Raw genomic sequence first — 13,409 nt, 5'->3', positions numbered from 1 at the left:
TGAATGGATAACAAGTTTATCCAAAGAGAAATCTACTGCTGTGTTGTCTAGTTGTTCGCCAAACAGCATTTTTTAAATGAAATGCATAAACTGGGAGGGAGTCCTTGAGGTTTAAAGACAAAAATGTATATCTCTCTGCTTTAGGTTTGGCACTTTGCTAACAACTTACAGAGCTGATGCTCCTAGGAGAACCTTTAAGTTTGCATTTGCATTTTAAAATAATCTCTAAGATATAATGAAGTGTTCATTGCCTTCTGCAGGCCACAGGTTATATAGCACGCTGGGGTATGTGAGCCCTAAAATGCTATGTCAGTAAGGGGCTGTGCACTAGGCCAAGCTGTTGACTAAGTAGCCTGCAAGTCCCTAAGATGTACAGATATAAATAGTCATAAATACATGTGCTATTATGCAGCTTGAAGTAGTAAAACAGCATAAAAAAATATTGCACCTTTACTAAAGGGCTGTACTATTCCTTATTCTAAAGGTTAAGTTTTCCATTGCTTGTGAGCTAAGGTTGTAATAGCCTCTCTCACACAATCCCTACCTTAATATCTCTGGGAAATGGCATTATTTGAGCCAAGATATATAGTTATTGGATTGGAGAGAATAGCAATTTTTTTTTTGCCTCAATAGGGATCAGATTTCTTCCTTTGACATATAGCACTCAAAAAGATTTCAGCTTTAAAAGCACAGCTACGTATAAAACTGAGTTAATCTCAGGTGATATGTTCCTTTTAGGTCCAAATTCAATTGGTTTGGAGCATCAGCCCCAGTCCTGATTTATCCTGTGAAGCTCTAGAAAATCCTTTCTGAACACAAATTTACAGGCTTTTTATAAGGACTGTTGAGGTAATGGATTTTGTAGACAATACATAGTGAAGCAATACAACAAGTAAGCAGAGGAGATCATTGCTGGGAACAAGTCCTAAATATACTATCACTTGACATAAATCACTGCAATGGAGATAGGGAGGAGTTTAGATGCCAAAACAATTAGTAACAGAACATGGACTTTTCCACTTCCAGTTTCAAAACTTGTGGTAACTTTATAGGTGCTCTCAGTACAATTTCTGGAAAATAAAGGTCTCTGTTTCAAAACTTCTGTGTGTGTTCATTGGCATCTTTCATAACAATCTTCTCAAGGTGTAAGCAATGCCTGAACTGTGGCTACATCTGTAACAGCGGTTTACTTGGCCAATGCCTTTGGTTAGGAAATGGAGCTCAGCAGTAGGAGAAGAGCTGTAGAGTGAAGTTGTGCAGAGAGCCTGACATTCACCTTTATTCCTGGGTTTTACGTTGGCCTAGCACTACACTGGTATTATCAAGTATGGCTGCATGGAGGACAGTCACAGCTAACAGCACATCAAGATGGACAAGAACTGGAAGTCTGAATTACCCATTTTTCTGACAAACAGACAAGCAAACAAACAAACAAACAAAAAAATAACCCACAAAAACAACCACACAACCAACCAACCAAAGCCGAACTGTTTTCAGAGCATCATTACGAAACATATGGCAGTGCTCCCACTAGCAGTCAGTGCTCCTTTCACTGCATAAAATGCAGCTTCCCAACAAATCCCACAAGTTTTCTTCCCTCAAAGACAAAATAAAGTACAACAAGGAAGAGGAGGTGAAAATGGGGCATGTGTAAATGTTGAGAGAGATCCAAACGATACAAGGAATGCACAGAAAAACAAGAAGCCTAAAAAGTGTTACTCTTAAAACACCAGCTCATAGCCAAGAACAGCAAGAACAGGATGCAGGTGGGGGACTCAGACAATCAGCCACCAAAACAACCAAATTCTGTGAGGGTGACAACACCATGAGATTCTAATAGAGTTCCCCCTGCTCCTGCCCCTCCCCAGGTCCACAATTTCCTGTTTCTAAATAACTAAGAAAAGTAAATATACGTAGTAGCTTTGCAATTTTTATGCAAAGCAGGATGGAGTTTTCTTTACTTATGCATTGCTATCCACATTGACCAAACAAGAATGTCAAGGTACAATTATTTTAACATTATAATGTATCATATCTCAATACACAGCCCTGTATTTAGATTTATTCTGCAGAAAACCAGAGATACCTAGTGTAGGGAGGCAGAGGCAGAGTAATCCGGGTCCACTTGTTGAAAGTGTCTGATATGAGAATCCTCTGAAGATGGTACTTGTTACATTCCACATTAGTGGGAAGACAGTCTCTCAAAATCGGGTGCCAGGTCAGTCCGAGGTCCACTGAATATTCCAGTTCAATAGCTGAGGGTGGAAAGACAGTAAGTCAGTTAGAGACTCACACGCATAGGTCTACGACAAACCTTTAGTCACAAGACTACTCTGACAAAAAAAAACAAAAGCAAAAACAACAACAAAAAACACTCAAAACTTTTCAAAACTTTGTGTCATGAGCACAAAGATGATGGCATTGCTGGAATAGACATTATATGTTGCTGAACAAGTATAACTCAGGAGAAGGCTGCTGTACCCATCAGCCACCTAACTCAAAGGACCACAGGTGCAAAGATAAAGTAATCTGTCAAGTCACCAGGATTAATTCAAGCCAATTTCTGTAGCTGCAGCATATAAGAAAGTGATGTGACAGCATCACGACCAGAAGCTTTTTGTTTTTCAAGCTGAATGATGAGAACTCAGCTGGTCGTAATCTCTGTGTAAGGCAGAACAACTCTCAAATTCAAACTTCTGGCTCTTCAACAAGATGGTTTAGTCACTCTTTCCATGCCGCTCCAGACCAGCTCATTTCAGTATCCAGCATAAGCAATTTTAAATTGAGTTTGTTAGTCAATGAGCTTATTTTCATTCAAACACAATCTACCCATATTAAACTAATGTATTCATTTTCCAGCAAAAATCAGCAATTTCATTATTTTGCTGTTTAGGGCTTATAAATTTGATTATGAAAAATAAAAATTAGTCAAGCTCACTAAATACTTCAAGTTAAACTTTTATACAGGCGTTAAAAAGTAAATATCAATAGACACAGAACTGTAACTGGTAGTAAATATTCCAGCTGCTAAACTTTCTGGCTTTGTAAAACATGGAGTATGGTTGCAATGACAGTGGTGATAAATCTGTTATCTTCTTTGATTACTACCAGCCCATTACTACCCTCACGCACAGAAAATGACCCTTAATCACCCAATCTGTCCTACTTGATGTCTAAGCACAGAACGCAGTGCTATAGAAACACAAGGACAAGTGGATACAAACAAGGGTAAATGAATTTTTGGTGTTAAACCTTCAACACCAAATCGAAATGTTTTCCTCATCAAGAGTGGAAGCATGACTAGGTAGTGTCCTGCTTAACTTAATACAAAGTTAAGATAATGGTAAGCACAGCAGACAAAGAAATAACCACAAAAAAAGGAAGGAACTATTTCTTTGTCAGTATATAAACAAGCTGCCAAAACACTTAAACTTAGCAGAGATCATTTTAGGGATGCTGCAGTGGTTTTAATACCAAAAGAAAATTGTTGAAGACATAAGTAAAATGTTGATTACTTCCATAGGGTTCAGAACAGCAAAAGCAGATAAGCCACTTTATGTAAAACCTTTTTCTGTTTTCACGCAGAATTCCAGAGGAACAGTCAGCAACTCGGTGAATTTATGCACACTGAGTGCTTCAACATACCACATTGTCCTTCTCATAAAAAAATAAAAATGCACCCCCAAATGCGATGCTAAAAGAATGTAATCTAACATGTATAAACAAGTTATACAATCAAAAGCTAGGAATACCTATTTTTTGTGCATTTTAAAATCCACATAATGACCCGATTTTTAATTTCCCTGTGATGCATATTCAGTGCAAAGCAGGTTTTTGCACATATATACGTATGTTTACATACTCATGCTTTTATTTGTGTAACTGTATGTATATATCTATATGTATGCATATGTATATATGTGCAAAAACCTGCTCTGCACTGAATATGCATTGTATGGACAAAAAGGAAACCAGACAATAAAAAATTACATCATTATGTGTACATGCATGTATATATGTCTATATATATACATTCATACATAGACACATGCATGCAAATACATACGTACTTTCTATTTCATATGGATTGTACAAATTTTCACAATCGATTCTGACTTAGCTCGTGTCAGAAGTAGGCTAATAAAAATGATTTCTTAGTCATACAAGTGCAAATGAGATCTGAATTGAAACTTACTTCTCAAAAACTGCAAACCCACAAAACAAGAAACATATGCTGGGAACACCCAGATGCTTATTATTAGAACCAGAACATCATCCCAAGCAGTGGATACAATATGCTGGCAAATAAACTAGAGTAAGACAGCTGCTAGTATTTTTCTTAAATGAGTTGACCTACAACTTAACTGCCTGGAGGAGAAAACATACTTTAGTTTATCTTAGGCTTCAGGTACCAACAATAAATGCTGATATTACAGTTCCTGACAGAAACATGCAGTTTTCTTTGGTTTCTCAGTTCTTGTTATGATAGATAATGGAACAATAAAATGTGAAATTTTCCATGCAAGAAAGTAAGAGAAAGGGCAGGATTTACTAGGCAGTCATTACCATAGCAGGAATCTGTGACAGAGCAGGATGCTGCAAAATCTATTTGCAAGAAAGAGTCTTCGTTGACAACAATGTCAGTGGTTACAACATAGCGGGTGCTAGCTTTCTCGATGAACACTAAAGCATCCCCAGTAGACCCACAGACTGGCATCTTTGTGCCACCAGGATGGAGCAGCCACTTTCTACTATCCAGCGTGGTGAAATCATCTTCTAATACTGTATTGCCAGAGATGTTTCCTCCAATAAGAATCTGAAACATCGTAAAAGGAATTGTTATTGAAAAAAAATCATGCTTAGAAGTCTTCACAAATGCACACATGAGAGAGCATCCCAGAGGAGGAAAACATTGAGTGATCTATGCATATATATGTTCTGATGGATCATTATAGACAAATTTACTTTGTAAAGATTTTATGTTACGAGGAAGGGGAATAGCTTTTTCCTGTAGAGGCATCCTACGGAGATTGGCTCAGCTGTACAAATCTGAAGTTCAAGGAGGTGAATTCCATTCTGAATGAAGTACAAAAATAAATGTTGATAGGAGCAAAGTGTTACACTGTTATTTTTCCCACCGACTGTTCAGCTTTTCTATAATGTGATGAACTACTACCAGATTACATCTGATGATTGAACTGGGGTAATATTCTTTGTTTTGATGTTGACTTTCAGAGATTAGGATTTTACAATTCATCAATTAAGTTAGAACTAAATCTTTTTTGTTATTCTGGATTCAGTTACTGATTGTTCTGAACTAATATAACTGACTAACTTCAATGAAGATATAGGGATGAAAGAATAAAAGTTTTTTTTTTCATTTTTAAATGGAGGGATAGGAAGTAAAATTTTGTAACATGGATGGATGTTCAGTGTCCAGGTTTTTCCTATGGATGTGAACTAACTGCTATAAAAAAAAAAATAAAATAAAAAAATTAATGAATATTTAAGCAAGTTCAACTGGGGCAGCCCAATAACACTACTTTGAGTGAAATAACTTCAGTGGAGTTTCTTGAGATTTATACCAAGTCATACAAAGCAATACAATATACCCTGAATAGAAGCAAAACCCAAATATGAAAAACAAACAAACAAAAAAAACAAAAAAAAAAAAACTTAAATTGCTTTCAAAATTACAAAATTGATATTGATTGAAGTTTTTCTCTAGTGTTTCCTATTACATTTTACCAAGGAAATTACATATTTGGGTAGATTTGAAATTAGGGTTTTCAACGTTTGTACTCAGACCTGGATTTTGCATACTAAGGCTTTCTGCAATGTGATCCTGTGGCTCTACCCATGTATTAAAGACCTTCCTAGTTCCAAAATAGACATTCAGTACCCAACATAGAAACAGTGCATTAAAAGCACAAAATTAGTAAACAGCAATTTTGCCCAATTATTTTGCTAGATTGGTATAATTTTGGAATGTCTTTATAAAAAGCATTTTTGCTTGACCCAGTGTAATGACATATGCTGATACAAGGGAAACATTAAGACAGAAAACAGTCTAAAACTATATTAAAAAAACCAACAACCCAGAAGAGTACTTACCTGATCAATTACCCAGGGACTGTAGAAATGCCCATTCTCAGATGGTTGCCACCAGCGAATTCGAGTGGAGCTGGAGCGGGCCTTCATTGGGATTTCCAGGGCAATGTATCGTCCCACGTTGCTTGAGTTGCTGAAGAGGAACTCCTGGAGAAGGCTCCAAGTGAGGCCACCATTGAGCGAATATTGCAGAAGCACAGGCTGGCTTCTGGGGTCTGGTACTCCCTTACCGCATCCCAATCTCATGAAGAACTGCACAAATCTAACAGTGAGAGCAATTACTGTAAAAATTTGTTTTTCTGCAACATCCTAGATAACCTGAATTAGAGAGACTTAGAGTTTGTCCATTGACAAACCCCATCATTTCTTGGTGTAAGAACCAGCTTTAGGAGATGTTATCATTTCCTTTTCAAAAGCTCAATAATATAAGTAGACAGACAGGTGGGATAACAAAAATTCATTTTGCCTGTGTGGTAGTTTGCCAGGGGCTTAACAAAGCTGGTCATTTTTGTTTTGAGCTTTTCTCTGTGTAGCAGATGGTGTTGCAAATATCAGAAACATAATCCTGGGTGAAATTTTTATCCTGTAACCTGTGAGTACAGATTTTAGTGGCAGAAAAACAATAGTGCCTTAATGGTGCCTTGATCATAATTTGCTAGGAATTTGATGAAATGCTTAAATTCAAAATTAAAAAAAAAAAAAAAAGTTTTCCATTGGCATAAACTAGAGAAAATCTGGAAAGGAGAACAAAGCATGTTTCACTTTCAGGGACCATTTTGTCCATTTAGTCAGCATGGGAAATTTGTCTCAATCACACCACTTAAATGTGCTGGCTTCCCTGAAGCCAGCCCTAGACACCCAGGGACATGAATGCTTTCATTCCCTTTTTAATTGGTTGCTCCAAAGAAGCACAATAGGCTTGTATCAAACCGAGAAATTCTTCCTGTTAGATGATGCTTATAAACAGCACTGCAATACACTTGGAGTGGAGGGAAGCACTGTTGTAATGATATTTACCCATCTGACTTTCAGGGATATTACAAGTATTAATTTGTGTTTGCACAGCTCTCGCACAGCTTTAAAGTGCTCTATCTGTTCTAATTATCACTGCATTAGTGCTGCCTGGCTCACAGTCGAATGAAACATGGGAAAACAAGTTTTGTATCAAAAGTCTTGGTCTGGTTTTATCTGCAGGTAGATCCCCTGGGAATGGAGGCTGCAGAGGTGCTGAGGAGACAAAGCTTCAATAAAACACTGAATCCACAAGTCAATTAATTCTAATGCTCTCTGTGACTTGCGGTTCCTCTTGGTGCTATATATAACTTCTTTCACTATAGATTATATCCACCTCCATGTCCCAGACATAACATATTGCTTCAGCTGTAAAGCAATGCTGGGGATCCTCATGGATCAACATATCATCTGTAATGGATTGGAGTCACTGCTGGTGAGTCTTTGTTCCTCCACAGATTCTCTTTGACATTCACCACATAATTTAAAGGAAATAAACCTGGGTGACCTTTTCTCTGTTGAATTTGCTCTCTATGGGTTGCTATTCTTTCATCCGAATTTTTACTAGTGTAGTAATAACTCATTCAGATATAGGTAAAATAATGTTTAACAGATTAAAGATAGCCATTTTAATCATGTCTTTTCTCACCCCACAGATATTTTGCAAAGGTTCTGCCTATTTTGGAATGGAAAAAGCAAAGCTTTCTTATGGATACTCCACTAATTCAGAATCGAAAGGGGTTTGATCAGATGTGATACCTAAAATATACTGTCCCTACTGATATTTCATGCTGTGTAATTTCAGGTACGGGTATCACTGTAATGACGATACATTGTCCCCATGGTTAAATTCTTTAAAATACAGAGGTGATGATAGTGAATACTGGATTGGAGAGTCCACTTAATTTACATCCCCACATGCAGCATAGCATACAGGACTGACACTGCTGCTCAGCTGTGTGGTTCAGGAAATCTCTAAGAAGAAAAAAGGGAGGCTTTTAATGATTACTGAGTCCAGTACTCCTTAAAAGATCTATTAGAAATGCTGTTTATCACTGTTTTTTGTCATTTCTGGAATAAATAGAAACCTCTCCCCAGGTCCCAGGCAGAACTTGTCATGTTTGTGTCAAAGTCAGATCTGTTGTCTTGTTTTGCAGGTGGCCGGTAGAGTCAGCCTGGAAATTAAGCAAATCCCTACACAATTATTTTAGGTTTCTAAAGAGCAGTCCCCAGCAAAGCCTTTGCAGTCTACCTTGCTGTTTAGATGAAAACATAGAGTTATTTGTTGATAACTGCTATTTTTCATGGCATACACAAGAAATTAAACATACTGCTCTGTTTTCCTTTTATTAGGACAGGAGTCATTTATCTCCATATAACACCTTGAGGTCAATATATGCAAATCCAGCTACAGACTTCCATGGAGAAGAGATAAGTGACGTCTCTTTGAACATAAGCAATAAAGAAATCATGTCATTTAGTCTAATGGAGCAACTTACAAGATATCTTGTACCTTCTGTTAAAAAATCTTTTAATTTCAGAACAGTCCAGGAAATCAAATCACAGCAGCTTACGGATGTTTGTATTTACCAAATTCTGAAAAAAGTTTGCTTTGAGTAATCTCACAAATTCAATACAGGGTTCTCTAATATTACACTTCAATGAAGGTTAGCTAATTGCTTGTCTAAATTTGTAATGGTTAGAAATTAGGCTCCTTTATTGACCATAAAGCTCTGCAATAGAACCATTACTTAGAGCGTCAATGTTAATGAAAACAAGAAGCTGAAAAGAGGTAAACTGACTGTTAAAGTGTGTCCCACAGAACATTAGAGAGGAGAAGGGAGTTTGCAAGTTATCAATGGAAAAAATCATGGGGAAAAGGCAATCTTTCCAAAGTAGTAATGTAAAGATATAGGTTAAGATACTAAAGAAATTAGAAAACAAGGGCTATTTGTTAGCATGCACACAATTAGGATGAGGCTAAATTTATATTAATTTTTCTGTAACTTTTTTATGTGGCTTACTTAGTATGTCTTTCTCATCAAATATCTCCTCTGAAGGCCATAATGATACATGGTCTCTAAATACAGTAAAAATATTTGTTTTTCAATTGCTGTGCTCAGTGTAGTTGGTGACAGCTTGACAGGAATTTCTCAGTGAATTATTGGAAACAAATGTGCACAATAAGAAGAAGTCAACATTCAGAAATGAAAGGATTATGAGATGATGAATGTAACACTTATACTGGCAGCACACTCTTGCTTCAACAGTGGCTCACAATACAACAAACTGTAAGACAAGCAGAGTATGTGATGTGCAAACAATTCATCATGTTACATATTTAAGAAATAAAAACTTGCATAAACTACTGAAGATGTGGTGTCAGATCCTGGAGTTCTTATTCAAGAAAAAACCCTAGTGTTAAAATTGTCAACCCCATTCAAGTTAAATTTAAGTTAAAATGGTAGAAGTGGTTAAAATGGAATATGTGCTAGAGTAAGGAAGGCAGAATATATCAGCTTGCCTTTACTACAGAAGTATATCATATGTCCTATTCTTCAGTATATTATTTTTTCAGTGAAATACTGACAGGACTTTAAAATTATGTTACCTTGCTTGCGACAAATCTAGGTCTCGAGTCATCAGCATACGTAAACCTTCTTCATTAAAGAAAAGGTTGTTTCCTCCAGACATGATGCCACATTTCCTTGATGGCTTTCCACCACTCACAAGCAGGAATCTATCAGACTCCAGCTGACCTGAATACACAGTAAATACATATTTATGATTTACTCCAAAGTGCTCCTGCTGCAAGAGTACTATTTCCAGAGGAAGAGAGCTAAATTAAATATTACTTGCAGAGTGAACAAATATTCATGCCAGTGTTTATGATTCAATATTTTCTAGAAAACTGTCACAAATCAAAACAAAATAAACTGTTAGCCCAGAAGTATGAAGTTTGGGACCTTACTTTCCAGTTATTCATATGATTTTCTACTTCTCTTCATTTTTCTTAAGATAACAGCAATATATCCAGCTCTATACAAAACTGCGTGCCATGTGCTAGCATGCAAGAAAGGGCTGTCAAAATTCGAAATGAACAGTAGTACCTATGAAAGGAGGATTTTGGTTACCATGTGCTGCTTTATTCAAAATGTGCTCTTCTTGCAATACTTGTTAGCAGGGGAAAACCTCGAGGTGTTTTTAGAGGTGTTTGCATGGATTCTGTGTTTGCTCAGGCACTCACAGGCTTTGAGTTACCTCCTGGCACTGTCCACTTGGGGTCCCCGGTCTGCTGTGCTTGCTGAGCAGCGCTGAGACATAAGGTCTGATCAAAGTATCGTTTGCCATATGAAGGCCACTCAAATTTCCTTTGCAGGGAGAAACTGCATAGTCCTAAAGCCCTTCTTTGTTTGCCTTGCTTACATGCATGCTGTCTGTGCTGAAGTCAAACTACCCAACTGTATTCACTTGAACAATAAATACACATTTTGTGAGAATTAGATTGACATATCCCTTTCCAGAAATTGTGTGTCATCATTCTCTTCTGAAATTAGTTGCTGCAAGTACAATTTGCAGAAACTGTTTTGATGGCAAATTTATATTCCAATATGAACAACCTAGCAAAAAGTCAGTTGCTCCAAAACAGGCATTTGATAGCCATCAGGCATTCACAAACCATGCTTGGGAATTACATCTAAACAACTTGACTCATGGGAATAGTCTCACAGCATAGTTTAGATTCAGAAGCATGCAGAAGGTCTCATCTTTGAGCCCTGAGTTCCACTAAGACTAATAGGTAGAATTCAGGCTAAAAAAAGAAAAGAGATACCTTCAAAATCATCCTTAAGGAAGTCAGAATTCTTGGTACTTATTTTGCAGGTTGGCCCAGAGTACCCTGGGTCACAGATGCACTTTGTGCCATTGATGCAGCTGCCATGCCCATTGCACATCTCCTCACACTGTGGACCAATGTACACATTGTCAATGGCCCAGGTGACTGGCTGGGATCCAGCAGGATAAAATCCTTGGTACCATCTGAACCTTGCCAACCTGAAAAAGGGGGAAATGTACTTAGTTTAAATGAAAGTTTTGTCTTTTGTTGTATACTACATGTATATATAAATATACCATACTATACATATATATATACTATTCTTTTTGGTGGAATTGACTTGATAATAGTTTAATTCTAGAAACTGACTGCTATGTCTAATTCCTTCATCTTGTCATCTTTATGTTGACATTCAATCCAAGTACTGACAGAAATAAAAATAACATTATTCATTAGCTGAAATACCAAAACTGAATGACAGACTTGAAAATGGGATTTGAAATCTAACCACTCTTCTCTCCATCATCCATGGGAAGGATGATTGGCCATGGTCAGACGGATTTCCTTCTGCCTTGCTTTACAGCATCTACGTCAGACCAGGCTGCTCCCTGTCTTCTGGAGAATGAAATCCTGCTTCACACTGGCACCCTGCCTCCAGGGAGACCACTTGTGGAAATGGGCTGGTAAAATCTCACCCTCAGTTACGTGAACAGAAAACACGATCTGCCATGTCACCAGGTATTCAGCTTGCTTTCAGACAGCTTAATCTTAAAACAGACTGATAGTGCAAGTTGTTAATTTAAACTATATTCTCCTTTGGGTCCTGGCCTGTCATTTTTAATTCTCAGCCTAAGTGCTATTTGCATCAGTGCTGCATATAAAGAGGAACAGACTGGGGAAAGAGGGAAAACAAACTGAGCAGGGGAAAAACACTTGAGAGACTCATTTTATTCCCAAATGAGAAAATGTTTCAAAGGATGAAGGAAACCAGAAGAGTGAGAAGGGAAAAGTGCTTAATTTACATGTTTAATATGACTTGTTAGAAACATCTAAATCAAGGGATGGACTTTCTATCAGGGAGCGTAGTGATAGAACAAGGGGGAATGGAGCTAAATTAAAAGAGGGTAGACTTACATTAGATATTAGGAAGAAATTCTTTACTCTGAGGGTGGTGAGGCCCTGGCACAGGCCACCCAGAGAAGCTGTGGATGCCCCATCCCTGGAGGTGTTCAAGGCCAAGCTGGATGGGGCTTTGGGCAACCTAGTGGGAGGTGTCCCAGCCCAGGGCAGGGGGACTGGGACTGAGTGATCTTTATGGTCCCTTCCAACCCAAGCCATTCTGTGATTCTGTGATTCTGTGATTCTGTGATTCTATGATTCTATGATAAATGCTGCAGGTGAAACAATGGCACAGGTAGCTGACAAATGTTTTTGTCTTTATGTGCTAAAAAGGAATATTTATGAGGTGATTCAGTTGTAAGAGATAGCTGATACTGTGGGGATACTGCTAACAGTTTTAAGAAAGATAACTAAGAATCAGAGTCCTGCTGGAAGTCAAAAACATTGTTTTTACTATGTCCTGAGGTGAAGGACACAAGAATGAGGTTGGAAATGTTTTAAACTGCTCTTTAGGGGACACCTCTGTCTCTTGGGCTGTATTTTTTCCACCCCACAAGAACAGGGAGCCTCGTCTCAGGCTCCCTGCTGGCCTGAGTGAAGGGTGACTGAAACAGAGAGTGAAATACTGGTCTTGTTGAAGTCAGTAGGTATTTCTTCACCAACTCAACAGACCCAGGATTTTTTCCTTCAGAATCCTACGGGAATACTAAGATCTTAGATACAGCTATCTGCTGAGGACACACATTAATTTCCAAAAGAACATATGTAGTGGAAATAACTGGAATGTCTTCGTCTTCATTTAAATATAATCACTTGACACCTTGGGGACAGAAATGCTGGTTCTATTTAGCATTACACAAGGAATCAGGTTTGCTGATTTTTTCTCTTTATTCCAGTGGGCTCTGGTGGGAAAAACCCCACATCAGCCCTCTGGCCCAAGGATGTCATTATACCAAAGGCTCCATGGATTCTGCTCTTTGCTGCTGGGTTCTGTTGACTATCACCAACTGTTTTCTGGCCCACTATTGGGCAAGGAACAGGAGGGAAGACAGGCAAATTGGACATAATCAGTAAGGAACATAGGACTAAAGCAAAATATTTGGAAGGTTTAAATGAGATATTAATTTGTATAGTCAAATTTTGCATTTGAGGGGTGCATGGGTAGTTGGGTAAAGAGTCAAATAATTCTTTTGGGCTAACCCAGAAGGACAGATGTGCTGCTGCAGAAGATGGTTAACTACTCTATGCTTGAAATGTTAACTGTCATAAAACAGAATATTCAAGTTTAAAATTTAAACCTTTTCTTAAATTATTAAACATCCAGGCTTTCCAA

At 37.8% G+C, this 13,409-nt stretch overlaps 1 protein-coding gene across 4 annotated transcripts in view; it reads right to left on the bottom strand.

Moving 5' to 3' along the window:
- The window catches only part of RELN (reelin), a 285,956-nt gene that overhangs the window by 29,478 nt on the left and 243,069 nt on the right, over positions 1-13,409 (bottom strand). For all 4 annotated transcript variants that reach the window (XM_068669848.1, XM_068669849.1, XM_068669846.1 and 1 more), the window contains 5 exons: positions 10,955-11,175; positions 9,734-9,881; positions 6,115-6,373; positions 4,567-4,816; positions 2,087-2,255 (listed from right to left, as the gene is read on the bottom strand). In XM_068669848.1, the coding sequence (XP_068525949.1) occupies positions 2,087-2,255; positions 4,567-4,816; positions 6,115-6,373; positions 9,734-9,881; positions 10,955-11,175 (1,047 nt within the window). The remainder of the gene's footprint in view (positions 1-2,086; positions 2,256-4,566; positions 4,817-6,114; positions 6,374-9,733; positions 9,882-10,954; positions 11,176-13,409) is intronic.

The sequence above is a fragment of the Anas acuta genome, chromosome 1 (genome assembly GCF_963932015.1).
Source record: "Anas acuta chromosome 1, bAnaAcu1.1, whole genome shotgun sequence".
Lineage (NCBI taxonomy): Eukaryota > Metazoa > Chordata > Aves > Anseriformes > Anatidae > Anas > Anas acuta.
Note: the sequence above shows the minus strand (reverse complement) of the source record. Positions and strands in the feature narration are given on the sequence as shown.